The 18,685-nt window shown below is 37.1% G+C and overlaps 1 protein-coding gene across 17 annotated transcripts in view; it reads left to right on the plus strand.

Annotated features, from left to right (window-relative positions):
* Window positions 1–18,685, plus strand: part of KIF1A (kinesin family member 1A) — an 85,897-nt gene that overhangs the window by 44,792 nt on the left and 22,420 nt on the right. For 12 of the 17 annotated variants that reach the window (XM_070945651.1, XM_070945652.1, XM_070945653.1 and 9 more), the window contains 9 exons: window positions 1,386–1,534; window positions 1,935–2,113; window positions 3,373–3,510; window positions 10,277–10,395; window positions 15,422–15,507; window positions 16,076–16,214; window positions 16,799–16,967; window positions 17,490–17,580; window positions 18,135–18,253. In XM_070945651.1, coding sequence (XP_070801752.1) covers window positions 1,386–1,534; window positions 1,935–2,113; window positions 3,373–3,510; window positions 10,277–10,395; window positions 15,422–15,507; window positions 16,076–16,214; window positions 16,799–16,967; window positions 17,490–17,580; window positions 18,135–18,253 — 1,189 coding nt within the window. Of the gene's footprint in view, window positions 1–1,385; window positions 1,535–1,934; window positions 2,114–3,372; window positions 3,511–4,709; window positions 4,959–10,276; window positions 10,396–15,421; window positions 15,508–16,075; window positions 16,215–16,798; window positions 16,968–17,489; window positions 17,581–18,134; window positions 18,254–18,685 lie in introns of all 17 variants that reach the window. The other 5 variants (XM_070945646.1, XM_070945649.1, XM_070945647.1 and 2 more) reach the window with 2 other exon arrangements.

Genomic DNA, 18,685 nt, shown 5'->3' on the forward strand with positions numbered 1-18,685 from the left:
TTTCCCTGCAGACTTTTCATTACCTGGCTAGATAACATCATCAGTGTTGACTACAAAAAGCTAAGAAGGGAACAAAAAGACCAGGATAAATTCCCTCCAACAACCAACAGCCAGATAAACAGGGAATAACACAGGAGGAAAAGTCAAGCATTAAACAGTCTAATTAAGAACTACCAAGGGGAAAAACCATACCCCCACCAATAGTGGCAGAGAAACTACTGTATGTGTATATGAGAATAAACCCCCACATTGACTAGCACTAATGATGTTACCCTACTTGAGTGATTAATTGTCTGCAACCAAATAACCAAGCTCAGAGAGCACCAAGGAATCTACAATATTGTATTCAACTACAAATGGACAAGAAGCAATGAGTGGAAACTAATCAAGGAGTTTAGCAATATAGAACTAAGGAGAAATTTCCTGACAGTTAGAACAATTAATCAGTGGAACAATTTGCCTCCAGAAGTTGTGAATGCTCCAACACTGGAAGTTTTTAAGAAGATGTTGAATAACCATTTGTCTGAAGTGGTGTAGGGTTTCCTGCCTAAGCAGGGGGTTGGACTAGAAGACCTCCAAGGTCCCTTCCAACTCTGTTATTCTAAATTCTAAAATGCGGCAGTAAATGCTTTATTATCCCTGAGTTATCCCTGGATTTATTTGTTAACCTTAATCATGGATTGAAATGGGATAATTTTATTTATGTAGTTTTGTAACTCAAGAATCATCATTTACATTCCTACAATTACATTCTTATAATCTTAGCAAATTTTGGGTTCAAATTACATAAGTCATTTGGCTATCTTTTCAGCTTTGATTATAGTTAGATATATTGGGGTTTTAGTTTAGTTTAGTTTATTTGATTTATATACCACCCTACTCCCGAAGGACTCAGGGCGGTGAACAGCCACAAGATAAAAACACATAAATACAAAATTTAAAAACAGAATAAAACCGAATTAAACAATTTGGCCGAAGACAGATTTAAAACACCCCAATAAATTAAGAACGAATTAAAATTTGCGTTGTTTTATTGGATCTTCTACTTCTTGTGCCATATCCTCATCAGACTTTGGTCATCATGATGGCCATTTTATTGGATGGAAAATTTATATTTAAAATGGAAGCTAGCTATCATTGCCATATCCTGTTTTTATTCATTTTGTGCAGAGGTGTCTCGTGACAGATTTTCTTCTGATTCTGCATACTTTTACAAGAGAAGGGCTCCCCACATGTATCACCTTGTGAAATTGACCTATGAAGTATATATGCTTTTCATATTATCTCATGAGCAAGATCAGGCAAATTAGGCATACTTGATCAGGCAATACTTGAAAATAAGTAGTTGACCTTACAGAGGTATTTCATTTTGTTTATCTCATCAGTTCAGTGGACAGAGCGAGAGTTTGAGTTGGCACTCTGGGCCTTTAGGAAGTGGAAATGGTATCAGTTTACATCTCTTCGAGACCTGCTGTGGGGCAATGCCATTTTCTTGAAGGAGGCCAATGCGATCAGTGTGGAACTGAAGAAAAAGGTAAACAGTTTTTGTCTTAAAAAACAAATATGTCCCTCCTTTCCTTCCTTCCTTCCTTCCTTCCTTCCTTCCTTCCTTCCTTCCTTCCTTCCTTCCTTCCTTCCTTCCTTCCTTCCTTCCCTCCCTCCCTCCCTCCCTCCCTCCCTTCTCCTTCCTTCCTTCCTTCCTTCCTTCATCTTAAGTGGGTGTTACAAAATAGTTTGGAAAACAAATCTGGTCCAAGGGATGGATTCTTCCCACCCCATTATCTAATAATATCAGGTGATAGGGCTTCAATAATGGGAAAGGCCCCCCAAAATTTTTTGCTAAATTCCCATCTTTTCTGTAAAATACAGAATTTAAACATATGTGAGTGACTTTGTGATAATACTAACCAGCAACATTTATGATTCGCTTCCAGGTTCAGTTTCAGTTCGTCCTCCTCACAGACACCCTATACTCACCTCTGCCTCCAGACCTACTTCCTCCAGATGCTGCCAAAGACCGGGAGAAACGTCCTTTCCCAAGGACCATTGTGGCAGTAGAAGTGCAGGACCAGAAAAATGGAGCAACCCATTATTGGACTCTGGAGAAACTCAGGTAGGTGTAAACTTTTAAAGCCAAGGTGGCTACTAGCTGGCTAAAGGAGGTAATTTTTAATCATGTAGGGAAAAAATGGCATGATATTCTTATCTGGAAGCATAATGAATTAACTTATTTGAAAATACAACAGGAGTTTTAAAGTGAAAGGAATGTGAGTTAAATTGCCATGTTAAATGTGACTCCCTGTTAAAACAACCTTTTCAGTGGACTGTGATTTGGGTTAAGAGGGCTGAATGAGGTAAACGAATTATATTATATAATATATAAGTCTGCAGAATTACCCACTCGTTGGTGCAAGATGGCCATATTAATTTATGCTATTTGATCTGTGGTGGATATCTCACATGTTCCTTTACAGCACTCTCTGGGCAGGTTACAATGTCAGCATATTGTCCCCAATATGGGTCCTTGTTTTACTGACCTCAGAAGGATGGAAGGCTGAGTCAACTTTGAGACTTCTCAGGATTGAACTCCAGACTGTGGGCAGAGTTAGCCTGCAATACTACATTCTAACCACTGTGCCACAAGGGCTCCTTATGCTAAAGACAGATTGAACAAGCTGTTGATCAATCTGGATCTTGACAGGTTAATCATATGGGTTGAAATCTGATTTCTATGAAAGCCAAAATAATGATGGTTTGGAAACAGTGATGGATGGCCATTAGTCCTCACTATTATATATATGGTGTAAGTATATGGTGTGTGTGTACACACACACACACACACACACACACACACAAACACACACTACAATAGCTATGACTGCAATCGCTACAGTCTTCAAATCTGCAAATATAGTCTCATATTATAAATTCAGAGATCCTCAGAAGTTTGGAGCTTTTTTAATTTTTGCATATAGTATATAAGAACAGTAATATATACATCAAATCTGACAACAATCTAATATCTTGTTCCGAATTGGTAAAAATGGCCATTCTTGTAAATTCAGTCTTCTATCAATGCAAGGGAAGGTTTTTTAACATAAGCACCAGAACAGCCATGTATATCTATTAATTCTGAGCATGCTGATGCATGTGTATAGGTCCAATTCTTTCTCCAGTTTCTTTCCACTGCTTGAAAATGTTTTTATTTATCTGATTCGAGAACATGCTAATTTAATACGTCTCAATAAGCAGAACAGGTTTCTATACCAAATTCTTACTATATCATGATAGTGGCATGCACAGGTAAACTGGTTGGCTAATACTTTCTCAACTACTGTTTTGATAGAAAATCCATTTTTTCTGCCATTTCAGGCAGAGGTTGGACTTGATGCGGGAGATGTATGATCGGGCAGCTGAAGTACCCTCTAGTGTTATAGAAGACTGTGATAATGTGGTGACAGGCGGAGACCCCTTTTATGATCGCTTTCCTTGGTTCAGGCTGGTTGGCAGGTGAGAGTTTTGGTCTTCTTTGTCAAAAAATATAAAGCAAAACCAATGATGTCCAAGGGGAAAAAAAAACAATTCATAGCTAGCCAAAGCAAATGATATATAACACAAGCTCTCCTTCCACTATGGAATAATGATCGTATTACATTTTAGATCAAGATGTTAAGATCACATCTCACACTTGATAAGAAATCAGGTCAACATCTCCATTCCGTGTTGGAGTGGATTGTCCATTCATTTGATGCAGAGCCTTTTAAATATCATCTGCACATATACTTGCACCGTATACATTTTTCATAAAACCATGCCTAATGTCCAAATGCATGGTGTCCAGAGTACTGAGAGCTGAAACTTTCTGCAGCAAGATGATTAGGGTCTGTACTCTCTGATCCAGAATGATGCCTGCCTCAGTTGCCAATTCTGTGTAGTTTAGCTCATGCAAGCTACGTTGTAGCCCATCATTACAACTTCCTGCTTGTTGATTATGATTTCTGAATTATTAAAACCATCACAATTAGATGTGATGGGAATATGACAACCATTTCATTACCTTATTACAATGTAGATCCTCTTGGTGTATGATGCTTCTAGATGACAACGGTAGCAACCAAAACCAAGCAAAAACATTGTAGGGTGAAGGGTAGCTCAGAAACTCTTTTACAGAATTTTGTACCTTTGTGTGTAGGTGTGTGTGTTTGATGTATGGAGTGTGATATCTGCCTAGTATATATTGTGTGTTCTCATGTGCTTCACATGCAACTATTAGAGAAGAAATGTCATACCATCAGTTGAGAGTTGGTTGGAGTCCAGGTAGAAAGGGTTTAGCTATAGAATTTTTACAAATTAAAAATGTATTAAATAAATAATCCAGTCATTTGGGAGGATTCATAACGGACATCTTCCACTTACCAATATCTCAATTTGATGAAATGGACACCAGGAATTTTTTATCCCATGCATCAATTTTCAGCTGATGGCATTTGTGGCTCTTTTGTTAGATGTGTTTGATCTGGGAAGTTTCTTTTTTAATCTCCGTCCATATTAATTCTGCTGCTTGATTTTAAAGAAGGGACAAAGCAATCCTAGTCTTTCTCTCTCTCTCTCTCTCTCTTTCTCTCTCTCTCTCTGTGTGTGTGTACACGCGTGCGTATGTTAGAATAGCTGGTGTTAACCTGTCTCCTATCTTGTTGTACTAACCTTAGTTCAGATATCTCTGGCTGCAACAGCTCTCCTATTTTCAACACATGCATGAGCGAGCGCATGGCTGATCTCACCCCCTCCCCCACCTTCTCGAACCCCGACTCCGACATCACCGAGCCTGCTGACGAGCAGCACGTGGGGAAGGAGGAGGAGGAGGAGGACCTGGAGGAAGACATCTTTCCGGAGTACCCGCTGTATGATGGCCAGGATCCATTTTACGACCGCTCCCCCCTGTTCAGTTTAGTAGGAAGGTTGGTGAGGTCTTAGGAGAGCATGCTGGGAAGGAACTAGCTCTTTCGCATAAGAGACCTGCTTTCCCATGTCAAGCACACAGGGGCTGGGGGACCCCCCAAAAGACATTTCAGAGGAAAACCCCCTCCCCCACCCCTCCCCAAGGGGATGAGTAGTAGAAAGGAAGACCAACTACAGAGTGAAATAACACAGGATAAAAGGCAAAGCATCTGTAAATGGATGTGATAAAACCTGATGGCAACACCAGCACTTTGGCATTGTACATTTCTAAAGGGAGTCTGTGTGCGCGCATTATATTGCCATATCCTATGGAACCCACAATTGTAGTCTCACAGTCTCAGAATTGAGCATAATTTCCTAAGAACTAGCAGTGAAAGAAGATTCTTTGTTTTTTCTTAATTAAGTTGGTCAATAGTATTTTAAAATGTATATTAATTTACACATGGTAGGATATCCACAGAAAATTAGGACCATAGATTTAATATAGTTATCCATTGATTTGGGATAGATATTAACAGGTAACTCTGAAATAAAGGGCTACTGAGCAGAACATGATTAAAGACGATCTGGGATTTAGAAACTTAGAATGCTAAAGGAGAATTCCTGCCACATTGCATTTAGCAAAAACACTTATTTTTAGAAAGCAAACTGGGTCAGTTACTATTTTCATATACCATATGTACTGAAAAACTTTGTCTTTGTTGCTTTAGGACAATAAAACTGACTCTGTCTACTATAAATCCTCCAATATACCATTCTGTATAACTATAACAAGCCTCAATGATGACAAAATGGTGGCACATGATTGTAACATCATAACCCAAATGTCACAATTATGTAATAATGGCTAATGCAGATTTGCAAGTTATATCATTTGTGTGATGATGTAATAATACATGTATCATTTATTTCTCTATATCCCAACAGTGGATCTATGGCATCTTCTTTGCTTGGAAAAACAGAAAAAATGGTCTTATTTTAGTAACTAATGCATAATCTGAACCACCGAGGAAGTATAATCCTAGAAATCAATCCTCAACAGGATTCACTTATTGGGCCATGCTATAATGTGCTTTATTAAGCTTTCCTTAAACCATTGCAGCTTATTCAAGAACCATGAATAACAAACAAAGTGATGTAATACAATATGTGAACCCAGTCTTACTGCCTGCCAAATTATTGGCTGAGGTTTTTGCAATATCTTTATCAATTTGCACAGCCCAAACAAATTATGTTTGTCTCATTAGACAACAGCTAAACACTGCCCTTCACAGGGCTACTGGCATAAGTGTGTAGAAGGATGACTTAGTTGATAATTGAACTCATTGGGAATCTGGGATTAGTACAGATAGTCCTTGACTTATTGTTTAGTGACTGAAGTTACAACGACACTGAAAAAAGTGATTTATGACCATTGCAGGATCCCCATGGTCACGTGATCTAAATTTGAGCGCTTGGCAAATGGTTTTATTTATGATGGTTGCAGTGTCCCGAGGTCATGTTTTGCAACCTTCTGACAAGCAAAGTCAATGGGGAAGCCCGATGCACTTTATAACTCTGTTACTAACTTAACCATTGCAGTGATTTGCTTAACGACTGTGGCAAGAAAGGTAATAAAATGGGGCAAATGTCTCGCTTAGCAACAGAAATTTTGCGCTCAATTATGGTCATAAGTCGAGGACTACTGTATAAAGTTTTTTCCTTTGGTATTCAGAGCAAGCGATTAAGTATAATGAAAAAGTATAGAGCTGCTGTGCTTGTAATTGTAAGCTTATAAGTAGAGAAAATTTCAGTTACTAAAAATCCTTTTTCTGTGTAACTATTGTCATTATAGGCTAGTGGGGCCAAACACATGCATCATGATATCATCAAACAAATGATGTGACTTTTCCACTTACATAAGACATCATGAAGTCATTAGATAATTATGTTATATTCATGATGATGTCATGATGCATCTATTTTGATATCATCGTGGCTTGTTATAGCTGCAGCAATCTTTGGGAGTTCTGATATCTTGCATCCGGCCATCCAAGTTCAGGCAGGAAATCCTGACTTCTAGTTTCCTCTCTGTTAAGTAGCATTTAGGAAAATGGGAGTGAGCAAGGGAGCAAAGGGGCTTACAAAAGGCAGAGAGGGATAAGGGGGAAGAGTCCTGCAGTCTCAGACCGAAAGAGCTGGCTTCTTCCCCTTTTTTTTCTCCTCTTGGGGGATTTGAGATTTTAAATCAACAAACAGGCCAAATGACCAAATAGTTCAATGAGGGAATACCCTCTTCCCCCAATCCTGTGAACTGTTCTTGGGGGTCTTTTGAGTCAGTTCAAAATTGACTCCTCCCACGCAGCAGCTGTGCCGTTCACATTTCTCGTGAAGTGTGCTTTGATTGGATTTTTTGTCTTTGATTTTTATTTATTTTTCCTTATTTATTTATTTTTAGCTGCTGGCTCTATCTCCAAAGCTTAAGCAAAATTGGGGGGGATGGTTATTTCACTTTTGTCTTCTTTTGAAAGGCTTTTCTTTGGTCTGAGCATGCCATCTTTGCACCTCACCAATCTTGTGGTTAGCGACTCTGTTCCTTTAATGACACACAATCTCTTTTCTGCCTTCCTTTATTCAACCCTCTTCCACCACCTTCTTCTTTGTCTTCTTTCCTTTTTTCCTCTTCTTGCTGATTCCTCTCCTCAACCTCTCCATCTCCTTATTTTCTTTCCTTCCCTTTGAACAAGTGTATGGAAGAGGCAATTTCAGCCCGTGAAATGCTTAATTATTGGTTTCATTTTTTCTGGCCTGCTTCACAATGGTACTGCAATGGATGATCTATCCAGTGTCAAAACATCCAATATCAGAATAGATCCAATATAAAAATAGAGATAATGCTACAGAATGACTGGATCCATTGATAATTTTTTGTGATCTATAATAATGTTTTCTTCTTATGAAGCAGACACTGTGCTATTTGTCATAATCCTTCCAACCATCAGCTTTTGTTGGTTAAATTTTTTAATTTTAATATAAAATTAAACATTTGAATGGGAACTTTTCAGAATAGTAAGGAGTCACCTGAAGATTAGAGAAATAGGAGAAGAAAATCATGATTTCAGGTCTCATTGACATGTATTGAGTTTGTAAAATTAGATTTTTACAAATCTAGAGAAAAACTTCACCTCACGTGCAAGCATATGTGCATTTTCACAACAATCAAAACATGTTGAGCAAAATAATTTATATGTTAAACTTAGCTTGATATGTATTAGCCACATTTGAATAACTTAGCCACTTAGTTCAGAATTGTGCCAGGATAGCTAATAGTGCTAAAGCATAGTTTTACCACCAGGAAGAACAAAATTTCTATGGGATATTTTATATTGGCCCATAATGATTCTAGAATACCTGTCATGTAGCATAGATAAGATTCTCATAATGTTTGTTAAAAAATGTTTAATCTCATACAGTAGAATGTATTGCCCATTTTAATACTGATCTAGCTACCAGGTTTTAATTAGTTGCTTCCTATTCATTTCTAGGAAGGAAATAGTTAAAATAACAAAAAGTAATATATTACAGGAACTCAGGTTGATATAATTGATGTAAATGGTCCCAGTTCTACAATCCTGTCCTAGATAGGTTATCTTACATCTATGTAATGCTTGTTGATTATATTATAGAACTCTGATTTCCCACTTTTATTCATTTATCCACTATGTGCATTTATACTTCCTGATCTCCATAATTATAACCAACACTGAGAATGTGATAAAATTGAACATGGAGATTTCAGTACGTTAAGGAAAAAAAATCTGGGACAGAAAGCATTAAATAAACAATCCATCTGTATGACAAATGTTTGTTTTTGTTTCTATGTGTAATGGTATGACACAGACTGAAAATAGCTGAACAGCTCAATGTGGATCTAATGCATTGTTTTTCTATTTCAAAATAATTCTAATGAATTTTAAGCAGATGTCTTAGGGCATTTTCATACATGAAATATCCTATAACTTTAGTGCCCTATTCTGATTGCAATGGGTATTTGATTCCTTTTTCATGTCCCATCCTTAGCAATATTTATAGATGGCACAGGAATACATACCCATCTAAATTTTCATATTTTTCTGAAGTCTAGGCTTTTCTGGCTTACTGTCATGTTGTAATCTGCTGCCAAGTGGCTTGTCCTAACTTGCTACACTATGCAATTTGATACAGAAGCAGCTATGATTGAATTCTATTGATGTCTATTTGCTCCATAAGGGATAATGCTCCAAATCTATTATGGATTGCTGAAGTATAATGATAATATAAATATCCTATGTGGGCCTTTCATTTTAGTATATATATCAATCCAATGGAAAGGGTTAAAATGGAATCCATCAATATCTGTTTCCACATGCAAGTCATCAAGGAAATATATTCCAAAAAATAAATAATATGTAAACTCCCCAGCATACTCTAATTGCAACAAGAATATGGAGTCTGGGATAAATAGTGTTACTGTTACTGTTCTTACCTAGTTCCATGTGGGAATGTCATCTAAGCTTCCCATGATAGATACCTTGCATTTAGTAATTTTACTCCTGGCTATATTGCAAGAAATCCCTCCATTCTCTACCCATCAATGAGTTGCACAAATCTAGCTCAAACATATAATTGTCTTTATAGAAATGTTTCTTCCCCCATTACTTGACTAATTCTGTCGGTTTGAAATGATAAGAAATCATTGGAAACAGGCTTGAAATTGAATTCAATTCAATTGAATTGAGAGTCCCTCTCAAAATTTTGAAAAAAGTGTTCCTCTGTAGAAGGGACTTCCTCTTCTTCCCAGTCTCCTTACTTTCCCCCACTAATTCTTTCTGCTTTTAGTTCCTTCAATCTAATCCCATCTGCCTTCTCTCTTTTCTGTCCCTTGAACCCATTGTTATCCAGCAGCAGGACCTTGGACGAATTACAGCACCCAGGGTACTAGTTGCCTAGTCTCTCCGGCCACAGGTCCTTGTTCTAGTTTTCCTTCTTGCATCAGCACCATCCCTTTCCCTTCCCTTCGGTCATAAGAGTTGACAGAACCAGAGGTACGCTATGCTAGCGCTCACTAACTCACTACATTTTCGCTTCATGCTCAGTACAGGAGCTCTGTTTTAAGCACGCTGAACCCCCCTCTCTGTCCGGCTGGCCATGGCTGCTTTTCTTTAGTTTTGCTTTGCAGCACCATATTGTGATGTGAGCGGTGAACTGTGGTCCCAGCTACCATCGGCTATGGAGTATGTTTGGAGAAGTTCATACGTGGGACGCAGTGACCACTGTCCTATGTTACTTTTCCTTCCAGAGCATTTGTGTATCTCAGCAACTTGCTATACCCTGTACCTTTGGTCCATCGTGTTGCCATTGTCAGCGAGAAGGGGGAAGTTAAAGGATTCCTGCGGGTAGCAGTTCAGGCTATTTCAGGTAAGAGGTGGGTAAACATAATGAAGGAGGTGCTGGTCCTTCTTCTGGTGAGCAACTTTTTAAAAAATAATATCTGTGGGGAAAGATCCTCTTGTATATTTGATTTATATCCCATCTTTTACTCCAACTGTTAAAATTAACAACTAGGGTGCATTAAAGGGGAGAATACTTTAACATTATTGCTAGGAATTCCAGAGAGGAAAAGTTAGTGTTTCAACTGATTTATAAGAACATATTTAACCAAGTCAGTTAAGGAGCCATTGTAATGTATGAACATGCTAACCTTAGGCACCATTGAAGCAATGAAAACAGGATTACTAGATATCTGAACAGGCAAAGGAAGACAGGACGTGTGGAAAGGAGGGCAAATGGTAGGAAAAGGAAGATACATTATTTGACTTTCTTGGCATCCTGACAAAAAATTCAGTGAAAAACTGCAAAACAGAAAAAAAAGGCCTACATGTGTTTGAAATAACTTTTTCCAACATCAGAAAGACTGGTTTTTCAATTGCAGAAACTATGCTAGAACCAATTGCCAGGCAAACGCCTTCAGTGTGTAACTGATTAAGTTCTTGTCAATTTCAGCCAGCAGCCCAGGGAGATGAGAGAAGGGTTACTAATCAATTAATTAAGATCATAGAATGGAGCATGTTAACTTGTAATTAGCATTTATGGAAGTGCTGCACTGCTGGGAGAAAACCTGATCTAGAAGAGTTGTTAGATATTTAAAAGGCCAAACAATGTATGAAGCTCTCGATGAGGATTTATGGCAAGCTTGATGTCTTTTTTAAATGGCATCCATGGCGGACATTACAACTGGATGCAATATGCAGACTGGTGAAGTTCTCTGGAGCAAGAAGAGACTATGAGATAACCCCTTGTGCTCCGTTCAGGTGCTCCTTATGAGTAGATTGTAGGACAGAAGTTTTTATGATTGACTTCTAGTTAAACAGCTGGAAATAGGACTTTCATCTTAGCTTACAGTTATAACACAGATTTTTTTATAGGCAAGAAGTTCAAACAAACCTCATCTCTTAATTACCTTTGCAAATATTTTTTACTTATTTTGAAATATTAAGAACATTTGAAATGCCAAGAATTATTGAATTCAGTGGATGAGTTTCCTTCTGTGCAAAAGAAATTTAACATATAACTTTAAGGATTTAGAAAAATAATACTGTTTTAGAATAAAGAACAAAAGAAAGTTCAAAGTGATTATATTGGAAAGTTAAAAGCAAATTTAGGTCCAGATTATTTTGAAATTAGAATTTGTAATTAAATAGAATGATCCTTTCTATGGGAAACTCTGACACAGACACATTAATGCAAAATGGAACAAAATATTTAAACAACAATAAAATACTTTTATGGAGAGTAATTTTGATAATTCTTTTTTACTGGATTTATAAAAGATCTGTTAAAGCTTTTAAGTGTTAAACAATGAGACAAAGAGAAGATCAAAAGAAATCAAGCTCAAGGACATTATTTTAAGAGATTAAAACCTGAAATTATTTAAAGCGAGAGATACAGAGTCAACTTATTTGATCAAGGATAAAATAGTTATTGTCAGGCACAAACAACCTGCAGAGTTCGAGTTAAATATTTATTATGTTCTGCCTATAAAACAGGAATATTCCCAGTCTGGCATCTCTCCCTTGGGAACAATTAGAGAAGGAACCAAGTAATTCAGGAAGGACTGATTCTGGACCTTTTATGATTGCACAGTGACTCTAGAATTAGCTTTGCACTCATCCCTTCTTCCTGCCAGACTGGAAGTTTCCCAACAGTTTTGTAGTTATTTCGGATAGCCTTTAAAGGACTTTTGATGACAAAGAATGAATGACAAGGCCTTAATATTTTGGTAAAAGTTACAAGATGAATAAAGGAAAGAAAAGTGTATTTGTTGTGTTACCAAGAGATAGTGATATTTTACTAAAATTGTTTGATCTTGTGATGAAGGAGAAAGTTACTTCTTTATTCTTTTTCTCCCTTTCCCCCATTTTTCTTTTTTCCTACACTTTCTATATTTTATGTATATAGTATATTTTGTAGTTTGTATTAGTTTTGATTTTTTCAACTGTAATATTAATAAAATTATTTTTTTAAAAAGTTGGGCAATATTTCATTTAATTCTGCCTTTTGGATGGAGGACATGAAGGAAAAAAAAAAGGAATATCCTCTTTCTGCCAGATATCTGGTAATCCTCGTGGGCAATTTTAACACTAATATGAATACAGGGAGTATATTGGGAGAGAAAATTACTTTCTTCTGTTCAGTTATGTTGTCTGAAAGGGGGGGGGACCCTATCAACTTTACATCCAGACAGTCCTCTAAAGAAATGAGGCAGAATAGAGTGCCCTAAATTTTCCATAAAATATGGATTGCTCACATTGTGCTTATTTTTCTGGGCTGATGATAGATTCCCCCCCCCCCCAATTATATTGATGCTGAGGGATTAACCTCCATTTCTTGTGAAAGAGGTCAGGCTTACAGTTAGGATTCCAAAGCTTAAACAATAACTACTGTTTTATCCCATGTCATCAGTTGACATTTGGGGAACTCCTCAACCATTTGGTTGACTCTTCACTACATACCTAGTTTACTCTAGAAATACAAACACAACGAAGGTGCTGGATGAATGGCCCTCTCCCAAATGGCCTTTCCCTGATGGTTGATTGAAGGATTCTCCTTGGGTTGCTTGGCAGCTTCTGAAGATGGAACTATAAAAATAACACCTAGAACTACAGGATGTAATGGGCTGTGAGAATGACCTTGAAGAGCATGAGCCACAACCAAGACATTGGTCAGATAAAAGAAATCTGAGTCCAGAGCAGAAATTTAATTAGAGATAAATGTCTCAGATTTGAGCCTCCCTAGTTATCTTGCAGATAATGGGGAGGTGCTTTCAGACTTGTGGGCTCTATTATCATGACCCTATAACTGTGATGGCGAACCTATGGCACGCGTGCCTGAAGTGGCACGGGGAGCCATGTTGCTTGGCACATGTGGCATTGCCCATTCCTCTTCTGGATTTCTGGCATGCATGCGAATGTGACGATCAGCTGGCCATTTTGCATGCGGCAGTGCCAGAAATTAGAAGAGCTGGTCTTCCATTTTCCTGCATGATCATGCGCACTGGCCAGCTGATTGTTGCGTGCGCATGCGCGCCAGAAACCTGGAAGAGTAGCTGGCTGGAACCAGAAGTTCAGTAGCTGAAACCGGAAGTTCATTTTCGGGCACGCGTCCTGGGCAGCGCCTCTTCTGGGTTGCGGCCCAGATGTACACGTGCACTCCCTTTTCGGCACTTGGTGCCGAAAAGGTTTGCCATCACCGCCCTATAATCAAGGTAGCATTAGCATTCATAATTTTGGTTTCCTAGTCTGGCCTATCTCAAAGGGCTAATGAAGTGATGAATGACAAGGGATGAATAGGCCTATATAAAATTATATCATGATTGACAGAGTGTTATACTTTTCCTCCCTTATTATGTCTGCATGATGCTTTTTAAGGTCACATGAATCTACTTGGAGGTATGGGTTTCAAGAACAAACTTTAGGCTGCTGTGATCTTTTTCCTAGGTAGTCTTCAGGTTACGATGGCAATTGGATCCAGCGTTGCTGTTGCTAAGCAATGTGATTAGAAAGGATAATGTTATATGACCACATCACTTAGCAACAATAATCCTGTCAGTCCCATTTGACATCATAGCCCCAAGATACATGGGTTGTTAAATGGGAAGTAGTGGGAATCATGGGTAAGTAGCACAGGGGCTCCATAGGGGGAATGGGAGGTCCTGGGAGGCCCAACACAGGCTGTTCATGAGAGGAAGAAGGGTGAGGAAAGGCTTGGAAGGACCAATACAGGTGTGGCATGAGCACAGGAAGCTGAAAGCATGGTGCAAGTTCAGGAAGGTCGCGGATGGATGGTCCGGCATGGTGCAAGCACGGTGCTAGTGCAGAAGGCTAGGGAGACTTATCCAAAGTGACTTGCAACCTTCCCTGCCAGTTTCTCCATTGACTTTGCTTGTGGGAAACAGGCAGGGAAGGTGACAAATGGCAATCCTGTTTAGGTCAAGGATTAGTATTGTAAACTAGCTTTCTGTGGACTATTCTGATGGTAGTATGGTTGTCATGGAAAAAATATGTGATAGAACTCCATGAAGAATGGGGATGGAATAGACCCCAGCCTTACTACTGTTACATATGCAATTTTTCAAGTGGACAGATCAATGTGTATATATTTGGGAGGGTAATACAATAACGTATTTTTATAATTTCATTTTATATGGTTTCTTTATTGCTCCTAAAGATACTATAGTAGAGGCATTGTATTGTATGTTTTTTCACTTTGCTACATCCATGTTCTAATTTAAATCCACATTATTCATATTTAATTCTTCTGTAGTTTAAATTTCTCAATTGATGGGAGTCATTTTATGAAAGCTCATCTTTGATATTATTATAGTTATTGAATTTACTCGCAAGTATTCCTTTTCCAGTATATCAGCTACAGATTTTAGATTTACCTTTTATAAATAGTTTAATGAAACATTTATATTTTAAGTAGCTTAATCAAATATTTATATTTTAAATCTATTATGGACAGATGCACAATTCTATGGTTCTTGAAGCCTAATAAGAATATTTGGATGATTCAAGATGCATGCTGATTGGGCAATTCTGGAAGATTTCCACACATCTTAAAGTTGCCAAATTTGAAAAACACTGATCTAGATAATTAATTAACCAGAATCATTTAAAAAAATATTTGCTTCATCAAATACCAGTCAGTGTTTTTATCACTTCTTTGAATAATAACCATGAGCTGATCTTGCCTCCTTCTGAGGTATTTGAAAATAAAATAAAATTGTTTAGGGAGCTTCTGTGGCTTCCAGCTTATTGGAAAATGTGAACTTTGATTATTGCTCATTGCGTATAGATTCTACTTTAAGATGGGCGGCTATACAAATTGAATAAATAAACTTTTGTTTACTTACTGTATTCTCTTGCCATAATCCTGTTTCCAGCTGATGAAGAAGCACCAGATTATGGCTCAGGAGTGCGGCAGTCAGGAACAGCTAAAATTTCCTTTGATGATCAGCACTTTGAGAAGGTATGCTGTAAAAACCAGGACTATATAAGAATTATTTCAGTGGGGTTGATTTCATGAAGATACTTGTCTCATACCTTATCAATTATTAATAGGTTTCTTATATAGATTTTAAACACACAGGACTTTTGAAAGATGGGATATATTCACAACCTAATACTAAATTTCCTCAGCAACAACTCTGTGCTTACATTTCTTTACATGTACTGAGATAAAAACCAAAGCAGAGATTTTTCCAGTCTCTAGGTTAACTGAAAACAGACATTAACAACTTTCAGGTTCTAGATTTCGTTGGTCTGGTGTTTGAGTGGATGAGTTTATATTTCATTTTATGGATACTATTCAGAAGCATACGACATTTTTATTGATTCATGTTGACCACTGCGAACTCCTTGAAGAAGAAAATAGGATATCAATAAAATGAATAATAAATGTAAATGCAACAGTCTTTTATAGCCTCTGCCTGTTTTCTTTTTGAGCTTTGCCATATATGGTTGTGATGCAATTTTTAAAAAGAAGAAAGAAACTGTTTTATTGCCAGAGACAATAATATTGATGTTTTTCTTTGTAGTTCCAGTCTGAATCCTGTCCTGCAGTGGGAATGTCTCGCTCTGGAACATCACAAGAGGAGCTGCGCATAGTAGAAGGACAGGGACAAATTACTGATATAGGGCCATCAGCAGATGAAGTCAACAACAACACTTGTGCAGGTAAAAAGCCTTCTTGTTTTGGGGCGGGGGAGGAAACTTGTACACAGCAATAAAATCACATTGGGTCTTCTTATAAGGAAAATATAAAATGCAACATTGTCAGATATATTTGTATGGTGCTGATGCAGACTAGGTTGAGAAATGAAATAGTTTACATACTGCACAAAATGTCAATATTTTAAAATGTTAAACACTTAACACAATGAAAATGAATTAAATGGGAATACAGCTAAATTAAGATGAGGGAGAAAGTTTAAGCCTCCATAAAAGAGGCAATGTCCTATGTTTAGTTTACTGCAAAGTGCTTTACATGAGACTGTCCATGTAGACTGATCAGAAACTCCAGCCACAGTTAGTTGCTTTCTGATGTGTGGTTTATAGACCATATTATCAGCTATACTGTATCATTCTCACGATTTCTGGTAAATGGCAAATTGATTGTTATAACTCTCTTTGATGAAGTTTTTCCTCAAATATGGATGGATGATTTTCTTCTTTGTTGTACATATGAAACATGGATAGATAAAATATGAAACTTTATATTTGAGAAGAAAGTGTTTACAATAGCTATTATGTTTTTTTAGCCACTCCAGAAGATATTCTCCTGGAGAGTTCAGAGAAATCCACAGTTGATGGACCTTTTGAGACAGCTTTGGAGCACTTGAAATTGGGCAGCATTTTCACTTTCAGAGTTACTGTTCTACAGGCCTCCAGCATCTCAGCAGAATATGCGGACATCTTCTGCCAATTTAAGTGAGATACAGTTCAATTCCACCATTTGCTATTTATGCAGTTTAGATAAATTTAGAAGACTGTGATCACACTTTGTCATTGATCCATTCTTTTCACATGGATAATTAATCAAAATGATTTTAACATTAAAAATTTGAGGGATGGAGGCTAGAATATAAGTGCATTTAAAAGTGCATTTATTCTTACTGAGAATAAATACAGGAACGAAGCTTAATAGCCTGAAGATATCAATTACTTTTATGAGAGAATATGGAAATACAGAAGAGCCCTACAAGATGAGAGAAAAAAGTATTATCTTCCTAATCTTTCCATATAATGTCGTGCTTTTGATTTTTCAGTTTCTGAACTGAAAAATTCTAACAGAGAGTAGAGCACACCATATAGGAGGCCTGGTGATGATCAACAGACTGCAGTCAAACTTGTGTTTACAATTTAAATGAATTGCATACACACATCCTGTGTATGTATATGCTTTTGAAATGAATGTATTCTAGCATAGTAATAGAAGCTCTTTTTTCACAGTTTTATTCACCGCCATGATGAAGCCTTCTCTACTGAGCCCTTGAAGAACACTGGTCGAGGCCCACCTCTTGGCTTTTATCATGTTCAGAATGTTAGTGTAATTTTCTGCTTCGTGTTGTTAATTTTGCATATTTGTGCATTATTTCTCCTTTAAAATTGTTTTAATTCTTTTAAAGACTGATAGAAAATTAAATCTAGCTTTCTGCTTACTGGCTAACGCTGTTTTTTATGATTTCTATGTATATTACAGTACTAGAGGTTTATATTACTAGTTTTTGAGACAACAGTATTTTGTTTCTAGATGACCACGAAAGGGGAGAATTTAATTTATTTTGTACAATTATGTCCTTGACATAATTAGTGATATTTTATGACTTGCTTTGTTGATTTCATTTCTGGACAGACCATTGATGAAGGAATAAAGGCCTAGAATGCCAGAAAATCAACGAAGATAATGAGATATATTAACATATATTACCATTGCAGTTTTAAGTTTGCCCCCTTTTTTTTAGCTTCAGTGAATGAAAGTTTTAGATCTTTAGATCTTCCAATAAATTTTACCCAGCTTAATAATTTGGCCATTTTAAGTTGAATATCTTGTTATATAAAATAAGCATTTTTATCCTTTTCTTTTCTGTCTTACAGATTGCAGTTGAGGTCACTAAATCCTTTATTGAATACATTAAAAGCCAGCCAATTGTCTTTGAGGTGTTTGGCCACTATCAGCAGTATCCTTTCCCCCCTCTCTGCAAGGATGTACTCAGGTAAATTATCATCCATGATCTTTCACTACTTTTGGCTCATCTGCTTCTTTATAAGAAGTGGAACTTGCCCTACAAATCACTGAGATGTTTGCCTGATTTTCAGCAACAGTTTAACTTTTGCAAAGCTGCTACAGTGCAATCTGTGCCATTATAAAACAAATAAAACATGTCCTAGTGTGTTTGAGGAATCATATAACGAGATACAACACTACTGTATTGCATTTAGGTAAACCAACCTGGCTAGACAACTGAGCAACAGGAATCAATTACCAAATATAAACACTGAATCTTTGTTATTTCAAATTCTTACACAAATAAAAATTGTGATATTGTATTACACTGTATGTTCAGTTTCCAGTATTTTACCAAGCACAAAATACTTTTTTGAAAATTTTAAAGATCTATTCAATAGGTCTGTCCTGATTGATTACA

The sequence above is a fragment of the Pituophis catenifer genome, unplaced genomic scaffold, assembly GCF_029215685.1.
Source record: "Pituophis catenifer annectens isolate HBS135680 unplaced genomic scaffold, rPitCat1.0.hap2 SCAF_6, whole genome shotgun sequence".
Taxonomy (NCBI): domain Eukaryota; kingdom Metazoa; phylum Chordata; class Lepidosauria; order Squamata; family Colubridae; genus Pituophis; species Pituophis catenifer.